General features: G+C 39.8%; 1 protein-coding gene across 8 annotated transcripts in view; it reads right to left on the bottom strand.

Moving 5' to 3' along the window:
- Nucleotides 1-21,053, bottom strand: part of inf2 (inverted formin, FH2 and WH2 domain containing) — a 44,786-nt gene extending 23,733 nt beyond the window's left edge. For 3 of the 8 annotated variants that reach the window (XM_012968633.3, XM_031890566.1, XM_031890567.1), the window contains exons 1-4: nt 20,868-21,046; nt 1,450-1,855; nt 955-1,070; nt 45-204 (exon numbers count right to left, since the gene is read on the bottom strand). In XM_012968633.3, coding sequence (XP_012824087.1) covers nt 45-204; nt 955-1,070; nt 1,450-1,840 — 667 coding nt within the window. In that variant the 5' untranslated portion in view covers nt 1,841-1,855; nt 20,868-21,046. Of the gene's footprint in view, nt 1-44; nt 205-954; nt 1,071-1,449; nt 1,856-4,926; nt 4,969-8,280; nt 8,348-20,867 lie in introns of those variants that run through there. The other 5 variants (NM_001079123.1, XM_012968631.3, XM_012968632.3 and 2 more) reach the window with 5 other exon arrangements.
- Between the last annotated feature and the right edge of the window lie 4,313 nt (nt 21,054-25,366).

The raw sequence follows: 25,366 nt of genomic DNA, 5'->3' as shown, positions 1-25,366 counted from the left end.
CCCTAAAATACATATTTTTTAATATGTTTAAAATAAATGGTTACCTATGAATTCATTTCTGAGTTGTACACGCTTCCGTAGTTCTTCTGTGCCAAAAATAATGGCATTGATGGCGCTTAGCAGTGTAACCATGTAGGGAACATTATCGGATGTGGACAATTCATTCATTATGACACTGAATCGGTACTGTTGATTCTTTACAGCCTATTAATACAAAATAGATGACAACTTAAATCCTCATTACAAACTAATATTCATGTAGTAATCTGACATGCACTGTGTCAGGATTTAAGTATAGGGAGGGCCATAATGCCGATTGGTCGATTAGTCAATCGGACAGGTTAGAAATTTTTGGTTAGTTAACGATAATATCTGTGCATGTATTGTGTATCTGACAATATCTTTGGGTGACCTACAATGCATTTCCAGGACATCACTTACGATTGTTTTCTGGCAATTGTCATGGTCAGACCATCCTCTGATATGTTATTTTTACGACTTTAATCCTACAATTTAATCTGAATGTTAGTTTAACATTGTTGCATTAAAGGAACAGTTCAAAAACAGGGTATTGTTTTAAAAGAAAGTATGTAAAAATGGGACAGTTGCTACACAGCAGGGCTGCCATAAGAATTCCACTTATGGGGTCCAGTACAGGTGCAACACTTGGGACCCTTTTTCATATACAGAACTATGAAATACAGAAGCTACTCCAATTGCTGCCCTGCTGCACAGCCCCAGTAAATTCTACTTTGGTCAGTATCAGGGTATGCTGATGTCTTAGTACTTTTGCTGTGTGCACTGCTCTACACCTGGCAAATAATATTAAAAAGAAATGCAGGCATCTCCACGGTATTGTTTGAAGAGCGGTGATCTGGTTGAAGCAAAAAATATTGTCGGGACTTTGATAGGTCAGACCAGTGGGAGGGTGGTACTGTTAAACATCCAATGTACCTTATAATGCTCTAGTGCATCCAAAGACAAGGCATGACCTTCTGGAGAGTAGATACATAATGCGGCTAGCAATTCAAAAACTTGTTTTTTTACCATCACATTGGATGTGTCCAGAGCTGCAAAAAAAAACAAAAAACAGGTTGCTCACAGAATGTAATGTTGAAGAAAACAATCTGCATCACTGTTCAGACTTCTGTGCTAAATTACATTTTTTTTTAATTAAATTTATGTTTAGTTGCAGTGCACTGCCAGAGACAACTAGTAATTATACATGCACATAGGTTGATCCAGTCACTTTGGTGCACTAGGTATTACCATGTATTATATTTAATAAATGATGCAGTGCTGTTAATAATGGAAATTTGATTTTAATGTGTTGCTTTATGTTCTATAGAAAAGCAGCTTTTACCTGGTCTTCTACTATATTTGTTTTGAGTTAAGTGAAGGTCTTTTCTGATAACCACAGAGAAACAGTAAAAAGCCAAGTTTGCTCACCTTGAGAGAGTTTTCTGACATAGCCTTCATTGTTGACTATGTATTCAATGCCCCTATGTGAATTCATCAGTGTTCGGACACAGTTGATACAGGTAAGTTGGAGGAGAGCATCTGCAATCCTGGCTACACCTCTCCCTGAAAGTCTGTCCAGTGCCTCCAGTAAAAGATCCAGTCCACTAAGTTCCAGGAACTGCACCATCCAATCATCGTCACTGCTCTCAAGGCGCTTTTTAAGACCAGAGTAGTTGACGACAGAAGGGATTTGCAGGAGACGGATGCATAGCTCTGGGTCGGCATTTTCCATGTTACCCTCAATCTGTTCTGGGTCTTGAGGCCCAAGTTTCTGTTTCAGAACTCCCCATTTTGTGTGGGCCCCTTCCTTTAAAGACATCTTTGTCAGAGTTTCCTATTGAAAAAAAGAATGGGAACTATTCAATTTATGTGCCTGTTTTTATCAGTTACATTTCATTTAGAATCTTTAGTGCAGTGCTGTCCAACTGGCGGCCCGCGACCCCCCTCTGTGTGGCCCCCCACCTGTCTGGCTGCTTTGATGGCTTACTCTTGTGTAAGCTTTAAATGGTATCAGTACTGTGATTAACTGGCCCCCTGCATGGTTCTCACCTCAGATTCAGGCTGTAATCAGGCTGTATTGTTTAAATATGTAATCCCCTGTGTTGTTCACACCTTTTAATCTCTGTATTGTTCACCCCCTGCAGTGTTCACACCTCAGGCTCAGACTGTAATCACCCACATTGTTCCCCTGTTCACACCTCAGGCTCAGACTGTAATCACCCACATTGTTCCCCTGTTCACACCTCAGACAAGACTGTAGGAGCAGTAGAAACCCACAAATAATCCCTGCATACTACAAAAAGAACATATACTGTGGTGGTACTGCAATTAAAAAGTTTTTTAATATATAGTTATTGTACAGACTGTAGGAGCAGTGCCAGCATTGTGTCACTGTATGCTGCCTGTGTGTGCCAGGGCAAGCAGAGTATGGCACACACAGGCAGCATAGGGCAGGCAGAGTATGGCACACACAGGCCAAGTATGGCACAAACCAGCCAAGAATGGCACACACAGTCAAAGTATGGCACATGCAGGCAGGGTAGGGAAGGCAGAGTATGGCACACACAGGCAGGGTAGGGAAGGCAGAGTATGGCACACACAGGCACTCAGGCAGGGTAGGGCAGGCAGAGTATGGCACACACAGGCAGGGTAGGACAGGCAGAGAATGGCAGGTTTTTGCTGTACTACAACCATTAATATGGGTATGGTCATGTGATAACATGGGTGTGGTTTCAAGTGGGTGTGGTTTCAAAAAGGGGAGTGGTCAAAACTGGCTTCCATTATCGGCCCTCCACCACGTAGGTCGGAAAAATTCCGGCCCTCGGTACAACAGAAGTTGGACAGCACTGCTTTAGTGTATTTATTTTGTTATCACCTAAGGACACATTCCATGATGTCATAATTGTATTTAAATTTAATGACATGTAATTTTATTTACAAAAATATTACATCCTTATATGCTTTCCACACTGCTATGGGGCTTTATAAGCTCTGCTACACAAAAACATTCTTGTATCTTTCTTCTATATATTATTATCAATTTAATACATATAAACAATTACAATTTATCTATATATATCCAAGATATTACAGAGTAAAGTAAAGTATAAGCTACTAGAGCCCCAAGTCAAAATGAAGAATGGGGGCTCACTGAGCTTCTTGGCTGCCTTACACATCAACTGACCCTCTATCTAAGTCATAAGAGGATGATGCCATTATTCATGCACCTTTTTTGGGTTCTTTAGATATTCTAGGCCACTGCAACACAATTTTAGTGCCACTAAAACTGTATATAGTGTAGCTAGCTACTCACCTGAACTAGCTACACTATACAGCACCATGGTGGGTAACAATGTCACTGTGTCCCTTTACTTTAACAGTAAGCAGATTATCTAATATACTGTAGTATTCACCCAAAACATTATCTCTATACCTGAATGTAAATAAACAGAACTGGCAAGGTATTCAGAATATATTGAATTACAGATGTGCTACATAGTTCTGACTCACTGATGCTGAATGAGAATCTCCCAGACTACCCATAAAACATAGCTCATTCACAATCTACGTGTGCTGCATTTTGTAGTTTATCTCAGCCCTGCTCAGCAGTTTTTTTACACAAAGGCTTCCTTATTTATCTCCCTTTTTCTTTACAGAACACAAACAAGTGCACAGTAGGGGTACTATCCACAAACAATTGCAGCGTATATCTTCCCGTGCCATGTCTTGCTCCTGAGGTCTAATGAAAGAGTTATAAATGAATAATCTGGCAGCTCAGAACACACTTGTAGTATTTATTTTTTAATTATCACAAAAAAAACTGTGAAATATTTTCATTTAATTAGTGTTCAAGCACAATTGAATTAATACCAATGATGCCAGATGTAAATGTTTGCATGACAGAACATTTACTATAAATAAATAGTAACCTTAATTTGGAAAATTACTATTAGGGTTTACCATTCATTCGTTGCCCCATAGCCAGTGACACACTTATTTTGAACGTACTACACTGTTTCCGTGCTTGTTAATAAGATAGGTACAGCAAGCTACTTATTTTTAGAGTAATAGGTCTTCTATGCCATAGCATTAAGATAATCACACAGCATACACACACACACAGGCTCATTTATCATTGCTAAAGAAACTGCTTGTCCACTCCACTTTACCATTTACTCCTGTGAGATTGTGAGTTCTCCTATGGTTAACTCTAGGTCACTGTACGTTCATAAATATGCCTTGTGTATATTCCTTTTTTGGCCCTTACTGTATACAAAACAGTAATTGCATAGAGCTAGAGCAGTATGTAGTAGGGCAGAGATAACAACTTTGATTGATTGGAAGATCAGTAGCATGAGTAGCGCACTGCTGAAAGTGTGGGCATGGCCTATTTAGTAAGGGGCGTGTTCTATTGGGAGGTGCATGATAAACTGTGTTTTGCACAATCTCTCCTGCTTTTCATGTCACTGACCGCTCACTGCGCAAATCCAAGGGAATTGTATACAATATTGAAAGAATATGGGAATTGTCAGTCATGTCATATATTTTATCTTATTACATTTGATACATGAGACTTTAGGGCTCATTTACAAGTGTAGTTGAGGTCCCTGCAATTACCCCAAAGTCAGTTGCAAGTAAAACCACAACACTGGTACTTGGGTCAAAATGCGCTCTTTGCACTTCCATATAGCTACCGTGACCTCCTGACCAGGCAGTAGCTTCAAGGTTCCCTTTGAGAAGTGCACTTATGCCTAAAAAAATTGACCACAGACATCACTCACACATTGAACACTAAAATTATGCCAGATGGACTACCGCACAATTGTGTCCGATTCGTGATGAAAAGCTTGCCCAGTTGTGGTAGTTTTTCCGAACTGGGTGCAACTGCGCCAAGCAGATCCCTACCTTGTGATTGCAATGATGCTTGAATTCTGTAAAGACACTGCACTGTGGGGAAAAAAACACAGTGATTATCATCGAAATTGCACTTTGCTGTCTGCACTTGTATGCATAAATGTCACAGGTAGTGTAGTGCTCTCCTTTAAAGTTACAGTTGTGCAAACCTGAGTGCTAAATTACACAAAAGGCTTTCTGGGATGTCCTCTGTCGCATCACATCCTGAAAGTCAGATGCAGTTGCAAGTGCCCAAAAAATAAAGTAACTGAACATTGAAATGAGATCTGTTAACTAAAGAGAGATTTGCCATTTGTCATCACACAACAGTTAGAAAGGAACTCTGCCTCCTGCATTTTCTTGCAACAAAATAAAGTTAGACAGACTTTTGTTTCTTTCTAAAATATATAGTCTGTAATTCTGCAATGTCAGATTTTGCATTTCAACATACAGGTTCGGATATTGTAGCAACCCAGGGATTTGCAGCCCTTATCAAGAAACAAAAACAGCCAAAGGGTTAAGCTGTAAAAGAAAAAAAAAAAGAAGTCTCATTGCTTCCAAGCAGGGGTTTGGCATTGTGACTAATTTCCTGCCACTGGCAGAGCTCCCAGTTATTTAGACAGTTTCACTTGAATTCCATGTTTTTGAGAGTGTTAAGGGAACTTAACTGCATATTGTGCTTACTCGCTTACCCTCACGGGTAACAGAATGAATTGCAGCATAGCAACCCTCACACTGTATAGCATTAGTTGCTTGCCACTTTGGGCACTCAAACGGTAACTTAAAAGAAGGGGTATTTCACCTTTGGCTCAACATTTAGGGGCTGATTTACTAAGACACGATTTCGAATCCGAATTGGAAAAATTCCGATTGTAAACGAACATTTTGCGACTTTTTCATATTTTTTGCGATTTTTTCGGCGCCTTTACGATTTTTGCGTAAAAACGCGAGTTTTTCGGCATCTTTACGATTTTTGCGTAAAAACGCGAGTTTTTCGGCGTCTTTACGATTTTTGCGTAAAAACTCAAGTTTTTCGTAGCCATTACGAAAGTTGCGCAAAGTCGCGATTTTTTCGTAGCGTTAAAACTTGCGCGAAACGTTGCGCCTTTTAAGTTTTAACGCTACGAAAAAGGCGTGACTTTGCACGCAAGTGTTAACGCTACGAAAAAATCGCGACTTTGCGCAACTTTCGTAAAGACGCCGAAAAACTCGCGTTTTTACGCAAAAATCGTAAAGACGCCGAAAAACTCACGTTTTTACGCAAAAATTGTAAAGACGCCGAAAAAATCGCAAAATTACCGATCATTACGAAAAAAACGCAATCGGACGCATTCGGCCCGTTCGTGGGTTAGTAAATGTGCCCCTTAGTGTTATGTAGACTGTGATATTTTGAATTATTTTTGTTCAGCAGCTATCTGGTTGCTAGGAGCCTGTTTAACCTACCAATCAGGCAGTGGTGTAAATGAAAGACTTGATAATGAAAGGGCCTGAATACACAAGTTAGTACTAAAATGTATCCATAACAATAAAACCATTGCCTCATAACGCAATAGCAGTTTGGCTGCTAGAGTCTGGAAGCTTTGGAAAACTGCAAAGAGGACAAACACAAAGAGAAATAATTCAACAAGTTGTAAATGATTTATTTCTGGCACAAGCAGCCTTGTGAAGATTTACATTTCCCACTGCTGGAAACACCTTTGGGTAAAGGAAAAATAGTATCATAGTATGGAATATGTCGCTAATTAGAGAATACTGCCCCACAATTGTTTTTCTTTCCCTATTTTGCTGATAAGGTTAATTGTGAATTGGAAAAGGACAGGTTGGTTTCAACACAGGTCGCAGAATGTCACACCCACACATTACTAAAAGGGATAATACTGCCCCCCCCACCATTACTTTTTGCTGTTAATAATGACTTGGAAGAAGTTTGCCTCCAAACTTTAAAATTATGACTTAAAAATGCATAATTACCAATCAACTGACAAAGAGAAATGGCAGTTTTAGTGTCTTTGTGAATCTAGGCCACTGTGAGTGTAAGGGTTGCTGCATGCAACTTTGGTCTGATTAACCAGTTTCCCACAGACCATTGTGGATGACTAAAAAATCCAGGTCTGGATTAATTTCACCCTAATGACATATGGTTAGCTGGCAACTCTGTATAAGGCATGCAAAAATATCTGCAAGCTGTTTTTATAGGTATCCTGCTGTTATCCTTTATGACCTCTTATGAAATTCAGTGCCGTTAGTTGAATGTTTCTATACATAATTTAATCCACTCTGCATTTGAGCACCACTCCCATGTGTACAGACACATATACAAATAATGACACCCAATTTAACCTGCTAGAACATAGAATTTCCGAGGCTCAGTTAAGAACAGGAGGCTCTTGGCTTGCATGAACAGTAAGTGACAAGCTTCACTATTAAAAAATTAGAAAATCTTTACTTGCACTTTTACCACTTTTATGGAGAACACAAGAAACCAAAGATTTCCAATATCCCTGTCAAAACAGCATTCCCAATAACCTTCCCCACTTGCATATATTGACTGTAAAGACAAAATAGGGATGAAAAGAGTAATTTTATACTAGTTATTTTTTTACGTAGAAATGTTTGATATGACATTCCTGAAAACCTGTATTTTCCAACATTGTTAACCAAATAACATAGTCCAATCATAAGTCCTAGGGACTGTGTTATCCAGATCAGGTTTTCCATAGTTCCTTTTTTGTGAGAAAATTATGGATTTAAAGAACCAAAGGAATAATCAAGCAGTATGTATGGCAGATTATGAGAAATTACAGAGCAATGTTTGTTGTTGGGAGGAAGCCATGATGTGTTCAGGTATGACAAATTTAACATTAAAGAAACACTACTACATCCCACAACAGCACTTAGAAACCAGTTCTTGGCTTGAAAACCACAGTAAGCCAATCGTAATGCCAGGAAATCTATGGAGCTGCTTGTTTATACAAAAGTAGTTGTATTCTTTCCTAATTTGCTCCCTAAGGCGTTTTTAAAAGAACATCAGCTGCTCTGAATACTGAGCAAGTCATATTGCTAGGAGTTTTATAGAAAATGTGCAGCTGCCTGGCTTTAGATCCAGTGAGTTAATAGAGTTAACCTAGAAAAAGGCACGCCTTTATAAAAAGGAGCTATAAATGGTGTGTTGAAATCTCTTCAGTGCTAAACCAAGTGCATTTACTGCAATGTTCTCAGTAAGGTAACACACCTAATGCCGGGGTGCAGAGATTTCTCCATACAATGTATGGCTCTCTTGATGTTGGAAGGGGCACACCTGCTGAAAGACAACAAGTTGCACAATATGTGTCTATAACCTCAAATTTCATCAGAAATGCAACTCACCTACCTATTAAGCTGTTAAGGTACTGATTTTGTCTGCACATGTAGGAAAGAAGTGATGCTGCTAGAACTAGGCAAAACTGTTCTTATAAATCTACACAAAGACAGCTGTCCAAACAAATCAGAGCTCTTGCTCTTAAAGGGGAACTTTGCCTGTGATCAGAAGTTGTTGCACTGCAGAATTGACTGTAAGCTTTCATGAGAAGTAAATGACTGCTGCCAGTTAAGATATTTTTGACTTCTAAAGTCAATTTAATTCACAAAAGCCTTACTCCATTTTGTGAATAAAGTGGTTTTGTTAACTTGCTGTTTCAGCCACTTCCCTCTCCCAAACAACTCAAAGGAAATGCAGGAGAAAAAAACAATAGGAATTAACCTTTAGACAACTGTGAATTTATCATTTAATTATTGTCTGGCAGAAATAAAATGTTCATTTAAGCCCAAATTTGTCCACACCGAATTTACCCATTGTTACTCCAACTTTGCTTTTTTTTTGTTACTTCACAATTTGATGTAAGATGGTGTAGGCGTACTTTAAAATCATTTAAAGGGGAAGTTCGCTTCCAAATCACTTATACTATCCATTGATTTAAATTGAAAAGTTCTTCATTCTTATGGATTTTTAATGTTTATGTATTTGCAGCACCCCAGTTTGGATTTTTAAATGCTTGTGTCTGTAGCAACCAGAAAGGATAAATGTGAAAGGGACTTATCAGACGGGTGAAGTAAAAAGACTGATAACAATATATTCTAGCCTCACAATCACTTCATTGGCAAAGTGCCAATCTCTGCCAACTGTTGATTCCCATTCAATTCAGATAGAAACATGATATGACAAAACATAGGGCTGTCAGGTGGGAATTGCTTGGGAACCTGGAAATAAGATGTAACAACTGCTAAGGCTAATGTTGACTGCGGTCAACAATCTCCTGAAATGCCTTCTCACCGGCAATAATGTGAACCGCCGGTGGGAAGGCATACTCATCGCTAAGTTGCTCAAAGTTTCCTTCACTTGAAGTTTCCTTTGCATTCCCACCGGCAGTTTGCATTATTGCAGGTAAGGACATTAGCTGAAAGGGTTCTCACTGTGTGAAGTGAGAAGACATAAGAAAGGCAGACAAGCAATACAATGCAGCAGGTTTCTCTTGTTAGTTATTGGAAGTCACACTTGAAGCTTAATATTTCTTGCGTCTAGAAACCAGACCTGTCAACCCCTTCAGCAATCTTTGGTAGTCTCTAATAATTATCCTCCCTGTGGAGGTAGAACAAGGGCATGGTTGTGTAAAAAGGCTCTGCCAGAGAATGGACAAAAATCCTGGGTCCCAGGAGGTTGACATCTCTGTAGAACCCACTCATTGTGGGCCTTTTACATACATATATATATAGATTTCCTCGGTAACACATCAATCGGCACACAAATCATTAGCATATGAAATACTGGAAATTACGCCAACAAACACTGGATATGACGTCAGCTATACTTTATATTATAAATATTCGGTGTCCATGTGCAAATCGGACTCAATCGTGTTAAGAAAATCACCCAATGAAACCAGAATTCTGGGGAAAATGTTGCACTGTGGGGGAAAAACATTCCATTTGCATGGCAGTGCTTACTGCACTTGTGCACATAAATGAACCCTTCAGTGAAAAGTGACATATAACTGTTGCCCTATAATTATTCAGACAAAGGAGCACTGTCTCATAGTCAACACTAGTTCTGGTATGCTCAGCCCAGCAGGCTCACGAATAACTTTCACTTTTATGGCTGTAAATGCAATAGGGGATAAGAGCACTGTTTGCCAAGTGTAGTCAAGACATGAATGTCCCTTCTGTTGTTTCCTTGAAGAATAGATATATATTTCACATTGCGTTCAAGAAGCCAACTATTTCAAATGTAAAAAATACAAATGGATATCCATGGCTTCAGACAAGGTTACAATAAAAATAACGCACCACACAAGGATCCCAGCACAGCCTCTGAATGTGTCCAGCACCAAGCTGACAGATCCACCTTATCCCACTGCCACTGTGTGCACCTACATGGATGTCTGAGCGGATTAATGCAATGTTGTATGTGCATTTCCCTATTAATTTATACATTTTTTTGGAAAAAAAAAATTTCAAATTAATTCCTTCCAGCTAGTTTCTGTAGTAAACCCTTTGTAATAATAAAACAGTAGCTTGTACTAAGATATAATAATTCCTTATTGGCAAAACAATCCTATTGGGTTTATTAATATTTAAATGATTTTTATCAGACTTTTTAGCAGACTTAAGGTATGGAGATCCAAATTACGGAAAGATCCCTTATGTGGAAAACCCACAGTGCAAAGAAAGGGCCCTGAATGTACAATGTAAGAAAGGAAAGCAAATCTTTTTTAAAAAGACATCAGACGTATGACAGCACATAGCTCTGATTATAAAAGAAAAAAAACATAAGGTATAGTGTGTGAGATCAGTGCATGGGGTGTTTTGGGAATTTCTGCAAAAGTCACTGGAAATTATGTGGAATGTTCAAACTGATTGTAGTGGGTTACTGCACTAGCGCAAACTTGAACACCTAGGTGTGATAATAGCACCTCAGTCAATAAAAGGCGTATCTGATGGAGCAGTAGTGAGCTTATACATGTGTATACATTGTGTGACGGGTGGTCTCTTAAAGGAAAAGTAACACTAAAATACCTCGTAAAACGTTGCATCCTGTCATTTCAAATACGGCGATCCAGAAGATGCAGAATCCACTATGCGGTGATTGACATCTCCTCCTAGCCTTCCTTCTGTACAGGCAAACAACTGACTTCTGGTTTTGGAGTTGGGCTAGGAGGAGATGTCGATCGTCGCATAGTGGATTCTGCATCTCCTGGATCGCCGTATTTGAAATGACCGGATGCAACGTTTTACAAGGTATTTTCTAATAAAGCATTCACAATAATAAACGCTGGGAAGGATAGGGCAATTATTGGAGCAGGGTAGAATAGATTTTTTACTTTAGTGTTACCTTTCCTTTAAGGTGGCCATACACTTACCGATTTTCGCATTGTCACACGAAAGATCTTTCCCACACTCCACAGACGTTCAGGGCTGAATCGTCAGATATTGAGGTGGAAACAATTGGAATTATGCCGATTCAGCCCTGTACTTAGATTTTGTTTGGGCAAAATCTTTTAACCCCCCGATCGACGAGTCGACTGATATCAGCAGCCTTGTGCGATATCGGTCGCCTTGTCGAGCCACCATGCAAGCACCAGATATCATTGGGGCGTGTATGGCCAGCTTTACTCTGTAGGATTAGGTTCATACTTTCTTAGTGTAAAATTCCTCATTTCCATGTAGTTCTTCCTCATTTTTTATTGTGCTATGTAGTAATGCATCAGATCTAACTAGCAATAGCATATTAACTATAGCCCCATTAAGGCCATAATAAATTAGATAAAAGCCCCTAGTTTAGAAACATCTGATTTGGATTCATACATTTTAGATTCATTCTAACCTTGTCTTAGTTTTGGCCAGCTTATTGGCCAGTATTTCAACTGATAACTCAAACCTGCCATGTTTTACCTCTTGTTCAGATTAAGCATTGCATTGCTGCTTTTTTTATTTATTTTCTCACAAATCAGGTCACATCTATGTGCTCCGCCATGTGCTCTACCATGCACAAAGTACCTATTCCTGTTGTATTATTCTCTCCCCAGTCTTACTAAAGGACTAAAGAAAATGTGCCATATACCTTTAAAAAAGTGATCTTTACAATAAACACAGGGATATGGTAGTTTCTCATAATAGAAACTTAACAGATGGCTTACCGTTTGCATAAAAGAAGCAAAAGTAACATTAAAAATAAAGCGATTCTTTACATTCTTTGACTGCTGAAGACACTAAACAGGGGTGTGACTGTACTCCCAATAAACCAATGCAGCAGTAGTTCTAAAGGTGGCCATACACGTGGCGATCTGACGATGTTTCGTACGACCATCGGTCGCACGAAACATCGTAAGATCTGCCACACACCATTCAGGGCTGAATCGGTAACAATAGGATTTCTACCTCCTTCTGCCGATTCAGATCTGAAGGGAGAATTTTGGTCAGGCGCCTTCTATGGCGCCCGATCAAAATTTTCCAACTGGTCCGATCGGCAAGTCGTCCGATATCAGCAGGTTCCTGCGATATCGGTCGACTCGCCGACATACCATACACGCACCGATTATCGTACGAAACGAGGTTTCGTACGATAATATCGGTGCGTGTATGGCCACCTTTAGACTACATATAGCTGCTATCCACTGATAAGCATATATAGGAGACAAAGGGGCACATTTACTTACTCACGAACGGGCCGAATGCGTCCGATTGCGTTTTTTTTCGTAATGATCGGTATTTGGCGATTTTTCGGAAAATTGACGCGATTTTTTTGTTGCCATTCCGAATGTTGCGCAAAATCTGGCGATTTTTTCGTAGCGTTACTACTTGCGCGAAAAGTCGCGACTTTTTCGTAGCCTTCGCGCCAAGTACGAAAGATTCGGATTCATTCAAGCTTCAGTATGGTGACTTTTCTTGGGCCAGGTTGAAGCTGCAGGGTGCCATTGAGTCCTATGGGAGGCTTCCAAAATCATGCTAAGTCTGAAAGTTTCGCCCGCCGCTTACGAGCGCTCAATACGAAAAAGTCGCGACAAGATACGAGCGCATCGTAATGGCTACGAAAAACTCGCGTTTTTTCGCGCAAATCGTATTGGTAACGAAAAAGTCGCAAAAATTTCCGAAAAGTTGTAAAGGCGCCGAAAAAATCGCAAAAAATACGAAAAAGTCACAAAATGTTCGTTTTCCAAACGGAATTTTTCCAATTCGGATTCGTGGGTTAGTAAATGTGCCCCAAAGTCTAATCTTCCTTTCGATTTCATTAGTATTTGTGAACTCAATCAAGGATACATTACAACAAGTAGAAATGATTGGTAAGGATGTAGTATAATTACCACAGTTTGTAAGTCACCCTGATTACTTAGAAACTGAGCAACAAGAACAAATAACCCTTTAGCACAGTGACTAATGAGAGGTTTAACATCCTGTGTAATAGTGTGGGTCTTTATCATCCTAATTGTGAATCATCAGCAGCTGCAAACTTTGCCAGAATTCAAATGCTGCATATCCCAGCCATTTGACAGCCTAATACCTTATATTTTTAAATGTACAGGTATGGCATACTGACAGATTTTTAAAGGAGACATCCTATAAAATTAAGCATGTACCAGAGAATTATACTCCTATAGATATAGAAGGATTGTGCTTAAAAAGTTGTGTTCCAGACTGATTTATTGAGAAATTCCACAAAAATCCCACTAGTCCCGCTCATCTGTTCCACTTCCTGCTGGCTGAATTCTCTGGATGAGCTGGGGAGCCGGCAGCCCTCCGTACACTGCACTGTAGGATAGGAACCAATCAGTAGCTAGGTTGACCTGATAGGGAACTGAAGCCTGTCTGTGCTTGTGTGACTGCAGGGCTGTGATTGGCTCTCCCCCTCCTACTGTGCTTCTGGCAGGGACCGTTAGGACACGCCCACTCTTCATTTCACACACCAACAGAGAAGCGATAGGATCTATAGGGAGCTCCAATAAAGGGCCTGACGAAGGGGTACGCCCCCGAAATGTTGCATTTTGAATAAACACGCAGGGGCTAAGCCCTGCTTGCACTTTACTTGTTGTGCTGGCTGAAATATTTTGACCGGATTGTGTGGAGAGTGCCGACTCTCTAGGCTCTGCACCAAGTAGTAATTCTCTGGAGGAGGTAAGGGTGCGCTGGTGTAAATATTTTTCCCATTGCAGCTGCAATAAAGGGGCCATTGTTACAGATAGGATTAATGTTTAGCCCAAAGGGAAACCAGCACCGTATATTATTCATAATTGCCTACAAAATTAGGGTTTACCCCATTTATCTAATATGTCTCCTTTAACAAATTATCTAGAATGAATGCTGTGATCTGGGGACATACATAGAAACTTATGGAAATACCATCCCACCACTATACATTTATTACTTTTACACTGATTTGGAGTACTTTTGGAAACATTTTTTACCATCTATATGGTCACAATAGTTCATGTTTCGAATTACTTTTATTGTGTAACCAATGTTTGAACTTTATCTTAATAACTTTTATAAAAACTATAAAAACAAAATTGAAAAAAAAAATGTACAGGTATCCCTTATCTGAAAACCTGTTATCCAGAATGCTACGAATAACAGGAATGCCATTTCCCATAGAGTCAATTTTTAAGTGAGTAAATCTAATTCTAAAAAGGATTTCCTTTTCCTTTCTAGTAATGAAACAATATGTTAAACTGGATGGTAACTAAGCTGAATGAATCCATATTGGTGGCAAAGTACTCCTATTGGGTTTATTCAATGTTTAAATGCTTTTAAGCAGACTTTATAGTATGGTTCTTCAAATTATGAAGAGATCCCTCATCAGGAAAACCCCAGGTCCCAAGTATTGTGGGTCACCACTCGGAGGTCACCTCAGGTCTAGCCTTTTGATGCACCACGTTTTCTATAGAAGAGCAATAGCTGCAAAAGGTGGAGAATTGGCATTAATTACTTTACAATGTGGATAAATGAAATTGTTCAGAGCGTGGCATATCTGCATTCTATTAGCAATCTACAAAAGAAGTCCCAGGTATGTGCCACCCTAAAAACCGTATACAAACAAATAAAAAAGATGTAAAATTTCCCTTTGGTGAACTTTTTTTTCACCCTTTTATAAATATGCACCTAGGGATCTCACATTTACAATAGCTGTCAGCCAACCCAGGAGAGCTGCAAGACACCTATGATGCAGATACATTTTTTTGACCAAATCCTTATTACTCTGTGCAACACCCATGCTTCCCCTGTCATCTGAAACATCAAATTACAATTATGGTTACAAGGTATCTGCAATATTACTTTTAAAACATAAAAATGGAATACAAATTTTGAATTTTAAAAATACCAACCTCCCCAATTTTAATAGGTTTGAGAAAATTTTAAAAAGCGCAGCTATCGGCCAGGTCCATTTGTAACAAAAGTGAAGGCAACTGTATAGAAAGTGACTTTAAAAAGAGCCAATCTATGCTGACAGACCAATAAACATACAGGAAAGTGTCATTTTGTGGTCATTCATTGTTATCTCCCATGTGCAGTCCACTGTTTTTATTTAGCTGGTGTTTGTAGATGAATTATTTAAACATTTTTAATGACAGCGCATTTTTTTTTTATTGCTAAGTAATGCGTCATTTCTCATTTCAGGTAGTATTTCAGAATGGCATTGTACCCACCAGAGCAAGACTGTTAAATCTTAATTCTGTACCTGTAATTTTAATCCCTATTATGGTTACTGGGGCTAATTATGAACACTGGTGCTAAATTGCACAAGTGCATTGCCAATACTAATTAATCAGCAATTTTAAAACAGTTTTAAGCAGTGTACTACAAGTTAGAAAACAAAGTCCTGATTGGTTTCTTCTGGGAATTGCACTTGTGCAATTAGCATATTTGTTAATAATAAGCCTCACTGTTTTAAAATTGCAAACATTTCGCTGCTTGTAACCCTATGCAAAATAATCTGGGCAAATTTAATATGTGAAATACACTAATTTTATCTGCACAGACTGAAGTCAACCTAAAATATAATTTTTGCCCAATAAAAGAAAACCTAATTCTAAGCAATATACATTCATTACAAATTACAAGTAGTGTTTGCCATTTCTTTTCTATTCCTCGCCCTGGGGGCTCTGGCATTTTAAACAATCTAACACAAGGCAGCAGCCTGAAAGACCTGACTTGCTGGAGGAGCCTGGCACTTGCAACAACAGTTAAGTAACAACCAGGAGTTCAGCAAATACTGGTTTGAATAGCAATTACATTTACAAGTAACTTTTAAAGCAAACAATATTCAATAAATTCACATTGGAAAGTTGCTTAGAATTATGTTTTCTTTTATTAGTCAAAAACATATTTTTGGGGTTGACATTTCCTTTTACTCTGTAATATATTTAATTGTTCTTTTAAAAATATAACTCAGGCTTTAAGCATGCTAATAAAAACTGCTACACAAATATTTAAGTCTGATAGCTAGTCATGCCAAGTTGATTGATTCTGTTACGTGCTGCCCAAAATGGCACATCTGCTATAATCTAATTCAATGCATATTATTCAAAGATCAAAGGGAGTTTACCTTCACAAAATGTATTGTTTGCAAATAATGACTTTCTTACCATTTTTTGTAAACCGTGTATTATACAAATTAGTTTGTTTCCCTGTCTCCTGTTTCTAAGTCAAAGATGAGTGAACTAAATACATTATTATGTTGTACTATGTGAAAACAATAGATTCTGTGAAGGTGAAGTATCAGTTTATGTTTCGTAGTATGCAAGACGCCTTTGTTGTCTTTAAAAGAAATGGTGAAGTAGGAATCGGGCCATATTACAATTTACTAAATTTGTCTGTACCCTTTGAATTTAAATGCCTGAACTTTGGAACAACAAGTTCAAGTTAACCAGTAATAGGTCAAAGTTGCTGATTTGCTTTGTTGTGGTCAGGTTTTTTTTCAATCTGCACATAGTAACATTCATTTGTGTGCAATCAGTAGCTCTTTTACTGAATATACAGGTATAGGATCTGTTATCCAGAATGCACAGTACCTGGAGTTTTCTGGATAAGGGGTCTTTCTGTAATTTGGAACTTCTTACCGTAAGTCTACTACAAAATAATGTAAACATTAAATAAACCCAATATGATTGTTTTACCTCCAATAAGGATTAACTATATCTTAGTTGGGAACGAGTACAAAGGAACATTTTCTTATTACATTGAAAAAGGAAATACATCAAAATTATTTGATAAAAATTTACTCTATGGGAGATGGCCTTCCCATAATTCAGAGCTTTCTGGATAACAGGTTTCCAGATAATGTATGCCATACCTGTATCACCTTTTTAATAAGAGCCACAAATTCTGTTGCCAGGACAGGGCCCATAGTTAGCCACATTCTGTGGCATCCATTTATTTTAGTGTTACTTTTTGCCATGTTGTCTTTTGCCATGTTAATCTGGTGCCTTCTAACAATTTTTGGCATAGGATATCATGCATCCTCATGACAGTGTTTGGCTTTCATTAGTTTTGCTAGAAGTCAAAGTAGCTGGACGGCCTTGGGTAAGAGATCCCTACCCAAACTCTACAATCCCCACTACTACAGGCATGAGAGGTAATGTCAAACAAGCTGCAAAATTTGCACCAGGTCTAGTTACCTATAACAATCAATCTGATGTTTTTTCTAATAAAACAGTTACCAGAAATTACAAATTACACATTGGTTGCTACAGGTTACTAGATGTGGCACAACTGTTGCACCTTTTATTAAATATCCCCAAAGATGAACATAGTGGTATTTGATTGAACATTCTCTTGACTGCTTATGCACCATAAAGAAACAAAACTGTCTTTTCCTACTGTATTTCAATTCAGTCCAAAAGTGGTATGCTATTTCATATGCACTTTATGTCCTCTCAGGAAATGGCATCCTGCCAGCTATAATATAATGGGAAATGAGGAGCCCAAAGGAAATCCCACACAAACAAAACAGAAGCATTATACTTGTACAGGTGTTATCCTACATTGTACTGGACTTGAGTCTTATTGTTTTACAATTACATGTTTCAAACTAATGTTTTTAATAAAAAAATTTACTCTCTAATACAGCACTGTTAATTCAGTCGGTTTCTTTTAAGGCCAGGGGCCGACTGTCCGCTTTCCTCCACATGCATTTTGTATGCTGTCATACACTCCTTCCAGTTGCTCTATTGGCAGGCACGGTGTCATACTACGTAAAACTACATTGGGTTGATATTTGTATAAAAAATGCAAAACCATACATTTCCATGCAGATATCCACTCAGTGTAGCTCCACACAGGAAGACGATGTGCATTGCAATGTGCATACACCGCGCTGCGATTTGCCCAAGTCGTGGAAGTTCCCTCTCAAGGCAACTTCCGCGACTTCAGCAAATCACGGTGCTGTGTATGCCATCCCACCGGCAATTTACTAGCTGGCGGGATGGCATTTCGGGGAGATTAGTCGCCCATGACAAGGGAGATTTGAAAACTCAAGTGGAGGAAAGTAGACAATCTGCTCTGTGTGGTCCTGTGCCTTATTGTGAGATAAGGCAGAAATGTGAGACCAGCAATGCAGAAACTACTTATCTGTGACATCAGACAGCAAAAGAGGTTGCCAAACAAGAAGATATTTGCCCCATGCTGTATATCAGGTTTTGAAAAACCTCTGGCTCCCCAGCTCTTTTGGAGCTCCCAGAATCCCCCCATTTACAGATCACCAAGGCAAAGGTTAGAGTGACCTGAACAATTTGAATTCTGTGCCAGTGGGATGTAGAAGGCTATCTAATTACTTGGCTTTAGGCCACACTTTCCCAAACAATATTAAACTGCATCATTGCCTCTTCAACAGGATTACAACAACTATTTGAGGCTCACAGGTTGGACATGCCTGGCCTGGCCTAGAGGTAATCAACCTACAGTACCTAAATGTCATGGATTTTGGGACCCGCCCTTCATAGTAACACATTACAGATATGGTCCAGTTGGGGGATTAAGGACCAGTACAAAGAGAGAAACAAATGTCCTAGAAGCATTGATTTTTTAAAAGCACAGGTAATTTTGTTTGACAGGGCTTCTGAATACAATAGGCTTTGTTTACACCACAGAAACAAAATGGCACTGCAAAGGTGAGAGCAAACACAATGTAACAAAAAACAAGTCTGCCTGCTTCATGAAACACCATTTTCACCTGCACAATACAAATAACTAGTTTAACATTTCCCAAAAGGGACATCTCTGTCAAGAGACAAACACATACATAAAAAGTAAGTGGAAGTGCATTATGATTGTGTATATCTGAGTTAACGAGTACTGAAGCTGTCACATTGCTTCTTCTGATAACCCAAAATGATGGCAGCATGAATGCTGGATTTAAGTGAGCTGTACATTTAAATATCTGCTCCTTTTGTTACAAACACAATCTAAATGAAACTAGAAATGTTTCCGAATATTTCAAGCTTTTTAGAGTAGTGCAGGGAGGGAAATTTCTCTGAGCCCCAGTACCAAAGGGGGCAACTGTGAGGAAACAACTTGCAAAGTACAGATATACTGTATAACAATTAGGTATGTGGTTGGGGGTTCTGGGAGTAGATAAAAGCTTGTGGGTGGCAAGTTGGACATTCTTGATTTAAATGTTATCCCTCAAATTAGGGCCCCAGTCTTTCATTCAATTGTCTGGGCTCCATCTCTCTATACTCTTAATAACATATCTAGTACTAAAAATTACACATGGATCTAAATGCTATAACTGCTGCACTTCTTTGTGGATGTATATTTCTGCCAGTTTAGTTTCCTGTGTCTCAGCCAGCAAAAAATCATCAAGCATTCCCATAATTCCTTTATCTTTATACACTATAATTATTAGCATACATTTAATTGAAACTACTAGGAAAAGATTACAAGAGAACATTTTGTCCACAATACATCCAGGATTATGGGCAGCTAGGAGATATACTCTAACAACAGCTAGATGGAGGTAGAATTTGTCTCCATGGTCTAAACCAAAGATACCTAAATTATATTTAACCTATTTGCCTTTAAAATCCTATGCATTTTTATTGTTAGTATGTTAATTTCCAGCCCATTAAGTAACTTTATACATAGAATACAATTCTTCTGCTGTAATATATAAACATCTATTGTAAAATATGAGAATATAATAAGTCAACTCAGAGTTCTGCAGCCTTGTGATTTTATACAGGTCATAAAACATGGGGGTGACCTCAAAAATCTTCTTATGGAATAAAGAGGGTCATGGAACTCTGCAGTTAACTCTCAACTCGCTGGTGTCTAATATCCTCATCTTGTACAACGGGGGTACATTATTTTTCAGAATACACCCATTTCAGTAAATCATATGACAAATGACATCACTAAGCACCAAATTGGGATTGAGATTGAAAATAGGTCCTAGCATTCTAAGTGAACTGAGGTCCAAACAGCCCTCCAGGCCCAATTAATAGTTACTGTCTATGGCAACTTACAGCAGCTCCTCTTGCATTTGTCAGAATACAGAATACAGATTGCCAGTCTGGGCCAGCTAACCACCAATTATAACTGACACATTTGCTAAACACCTTTAATATGGCTACATTTATGATAATGGTACTTGAGTATTATATTCTATGCCACCCCCTTCTGTTGGATTCCGTGTGCCTTACTATAATCTCCTAATGTAAGAGATGTTTGGGAACTACACCCAAACCTACAAGGACCCTGGGCTCATTACTAACACTGGCCAAACTTGCACCCTGGCAGTTACCCATGGCAATCACTCATTAGCTGTCCTCAGCCAGCTGCAGGAAAAATAGTAAGAAAATAAATATTATATTTTTGCCATGGGAAAATTTGAGCAGGTAGTGAACCCCAATGACTCCCTAAGTCTGGCTTCATATATATAGGTAGAAAATACCTCTGTGAGCAAAGAACCTTCTTGTTCCTTTACTTACCTCACAACTAATGTAAGTGCTTCCTATATATCCTATTTGCCCGGTTGCCCTCCGCGCTGACAGGAAAGCTATGCTGACTTCATTGCACGGAGTTGAACTGGGCAGTGAAGAGTCTCTGCAGGATCCACAAGTGATGTGAGCGCTAACCCAGAGCTGACTAGGGAAATATTTGTGTGGAGCCGAGGAATGCAGCTCTGTGGGTGTGACAGACTGACGGTGAATCAGACTGCTGGGTGACTGAGCGGGGCCCGCCCTCACCCTCACCCTCCCTATTCCCCTCATCCTTCCTCAGCCTTTCAGTTTAGGATAGGCCAAACCGGGAGGGGCAGGAGGCTCGCAATGCAAACTTTGAATTCCTTACATTAACTGGGCTGATGAAGACGAAAAAAATCCGAAGAAGTATTAAAAACGAGAATATAATTTTTTTGATTAAAGTATGAATTTTAACTAGCTGTGTTTTGTCCAGTTATGGTTCCATACTGATATTTTGTCTATAAAGTTAGAACTAAGTTCTGCAATGCAGCCAATAGATACTAACTTGGAAAAAAAACAAATGGCACACAGGGCTATAAACTAGGGAACAAGCCCTTCAAAGTTTTATTGCGGAGGTGCAACGTTTCATGCTTGATAAAGGGGTTATTCTGCCCCGAAACGTTGCACCTCCGCAATAAAACTTTGAAGGGCTTGTTCCCTAGTTTATAGCCCTGTGTGCCATTTGCTTTTTTTCCAATTTGGTTTTGGGAGGGTGCACCGGGCGTTTATTATTTTGGAGCGCCAGGGTGTGCGGAAAGTGTCTCTGTTGTGCTGCCAATAGATACTAACCCATACCTCCCAACATTTCACAAAAATATATGACGCTGCTAGTGCGGCAAAAATGTTTTGGCCACGCCTGCTGTGTAACCCCCCCTACATGTCACACCCACTTTACATGCCCCAGATGTGCCTGTATAATCACTAAATAAAAAGAATAAAGGACATATTAACTTCAAAGGTGCCAGTATGACTACATTAAATTGATAAAGGGCATATTAACCCCAGACATGCCAGTAAAATTACTAAATGAAACTGATAAAGGGCATATCAACTTTAGACATGCCAACAGTTCTGTGCATTTTCCAAAGTTATAAACAGGGCCAATTCCAGTGGTACATAAATCTATGTTATTTCCTTCCATTCTTAATCAGTTGAAAGCAAAACAATATTAATGTACCACTAAAATTTCTTGCCATATTAACAAGGCCTAAGGTTCCCAGACTTATAAGGGCCCCTTTTAAATGTCTGCTATATTTTATGAACGTGCGATACCTCTGTCTTCCCCTGCATGCTGTGCTCTGCCAGAGATTCCCAGGAGTGAGAGATATATGTTAGGGGTGGAAAGGTGAAACTGCCCAGCACACAAATAAAGGCAGCAGCCTCTTCTGCCTGATAAAAGACAGAGGCACCCTCAGCCCCTGACCCACTGAGCAGGAGAGGGATGCGGAGCCAATGCAGATAGTTGACAATTGCCTGTCACAAATGCTCCTCCCAGGACAATTAACCATCAAAGTAAACCTGTGAGCTTGAGGTAGCAGGGGAGATTCAAGAGTTAAGGGGGCGGGCTTTATTCCTGGAGCAGAGCAGGCACAGCAATCAATTAAATGGCAATGCTGAGAAGCGGACCATCTAACAGTGAATCCGGGACAGCGGGAAGTGCCATAAATATCGGGACTGTCCCGCTGAAAGCCCATACCCCCCAACTGTCCCGCTTTTCGCGGGACAGTCCCGGTTTTTACAGCGCGTCCCGCTGTCCCGGATTGTTCAATGAATGTCCCGCATTACGGAAATGCAGAACATTCATTAAACAATCCAGGCCAGCGGGACGCGCTGGCTGCAGCGGAGCGCTCCGGCTCCGTCTCTTCTAGGGCTCCTTGCTCCTTATTGGGCTCCTCGTACGGCGGCTAAAGGTCCTTTTATAAGGTTGCACCCGTGCGTACGTGTGACGTCACACGTACGCACGGGCGCAACCTTATAAAAGGTCCTGTCGCCGCCGTACGAGGAGCCGAATAAGGAGCAGGAGCCGCAAGAAGTCTATGGGGGCGTCTATGTATGGGGGCATTTTCTATTGGAGGTACTCACTATGGGGGCAATTGGGGGGCTCTGTGTATGGGGGGGTACTGTGTATGGGGGGCACTGTATGGGGGGACACTGTGTAAGGAGGGCTACTGTGTATGGGGGGGCACTGTGTAAGGAGGGCTACTGTGTATGGGAGGGTACTGTGTATGGGGGACACTGTGTATGGGGGGCTCTGTGTATGGGGGGGCTCTGTGTAAGGAGGGCTACTGTGTATGGGTGGCACTGTATGGGGGGACACTGTGTAAGGAGGGCTACTGTGTATGGGGGGGCACTGTGTAAGGAGGGCTACTGTGTATGGGAGGGTACTGTGTATGGGGGGAACTGTGTATGGAGGGCTACTGTGTAAGGAGGGCTACTGTGTAAGGAGGGCTACTGTGTATGGGGGGCACTGTGTATGGGGAACTGTGTATGGGGGGGGCACTGTATGGGGGGGGCACTGTGTAAGGAGGGCTACTGTGTATGGGGGCACAGTGTATGGGGGTACTGTGTATGGGGGCACTTTCTATGGGGGCATTGTGTATGGAGAGTACTTTCTATGGGGGCACTGTGTATGGGGGCTACTGTCTGTGGGGCAATTGAGGGCATGGTCTATGGGGTCAATTGGGGGCACTGTCTATGGGGGGGGGTACTGTTTATGGGGGCAAATGGGGCACTGTGTATGGGGGGCACAGTCTATGGGGGTGCTGTCTATTGGGCCATCGTGGGCACTATTTTAACTATTTTAAAAATGGGGTGTGGCAATTGGGGCGTGGTCACAAAGTGGGCGTGGTCAAGTCCAGTCCTTCTGGATTTTATCTCCCTTTTCCGAAACCCTCCACCTCCCTGACCCATCTGTTTTTTTTATCCCTTCTGTGTGTGCATGCATTTGTGAGTAAGTGTATTACTATTTGTGTGTGCTTATGTGCATATGAGCATTTGTATATGAGCATTTGTGTGTGTGCTTGTATGTGTGTGTGTGTGTCTCTGTGTGTGTATATGTATGTATGTATGTGTGCGTGTGTATTTATGTATGTGTGTGTGTGTATGTATGTATGTATGTGTGTGTGTATGTATGTATGTGTGTGTGTGTATGTGTGTGTGTGTGTATGTATGTGTCTATGTGTGTTTGTATGTGTGTGTGTATGTATGTGTGTGTATGTATGTGTGTGTATGTATGTGTGTATGTATGTGTCTATGTGTGTTTGTATGTGTGTGTGTGTATGTATGTATGTATGTATGTATGTGTGTGTATGTATGTATGTGTGTTTGTATGTGTGTGTGTGTATGTGTGTGTGTGTGTGTATGTATATATGTGTGTGTGTGTTTGTATGTATGTGTGTATGTGTATATGTGTGTGTGTATGTGTGTGTTTGTATGTGTGTGTATGTAAGTGTGTGTGTATATATGTGTGTGTGTGTGTGTATATGTGTGTGTGTTTGTGTATGTATGTGTGTGTTTTTGCGTATGTTTTTTTGGCGGTGACTTTTTTGCACAAAATACATTGGTATCAATGGGTATTTTGTCACCTTGTTTTCCTTGCATTCATTAATGGCACAGAAGGTCTTATTGATTGAGCTTCCACTGTCTCAGACTAAACATGAGGGTCATTTATAATATACAACGGTTTAAATTACAGTTTATAATGGACTGGCAACAATACAGTGGTCGTGGAGGTGGGGCACGCAGGGCATATTTATAAAGGTCTGTGAGTACAGGTATCGGACCCCTTATCCAGAAACCAAATATCCAGAAAGTTCTGAATTACAGAAACGCCATCTGCCATAGACTCCATTATAAGAAAATCATTCCAAATTTTAAAAATTATTTCCTTTTTCTCTGTAATAATAAAACAGTACCTTGTACTTGATCCCAACTAAGATATAATTACCCCTTATTGGGGGCAGAACAGCCCTATTGGGTTTATTTAATAGTTAAATGATTCCCTTTTCTCTGTAATAATAAAACAGTACCTGTACTTGATCTCAACTAAGATATAATTACCCCTTATTGGGGGCAGAACAGCCCTATTGGGTTTATTTAATGGTTAAATGATTTCCACACACAGGTAAAGCACAGGTACTGCTTTATTATTACAGAGAAAAGGGAATCATTTAACCATTAAATAAACACAATAGGACTGTTCTGCCCCCAAGAAGGGATAATTATATCTGAGTTGGGATCAGGTACAAGGTACTGTTTTATTATTACAGAGAAAAAGGAAATCAGTTTTAAAATTCTGAATTATTTGATTAAAATGGAGTCTATGGGAGATAGGCTTTCTGTAATTTGGAGCTTTCTGGATAACGGGTTTCCGGATAAGGGATCCCATACATGTACATAAGAATGAATATCTTGTAAATTATATCCTTATAAATTGAGATTAATGATGCGATTGGTTATAATCAGTG

Source organism: Xenopus tropicalis, chromosome 8 (assembly GCF_000004195.4).
Source record: "Xenopus tropicalis strain Nigerian chromosome 8, UCB_Xtro_10.0, whole genome shotgun sequence".
NCBI classification, from domain to species: Eukaryota; Metazoa; Chordata; class Amphibia; order Anura; family Pipidae; genus Xenopus; species Xenopus tropicalis.
The sequence above is the reverse complement of the archived record's forward strand: the minus strand, read 5'-3'. Positions and strand labels throughout refer to the sequence as shown.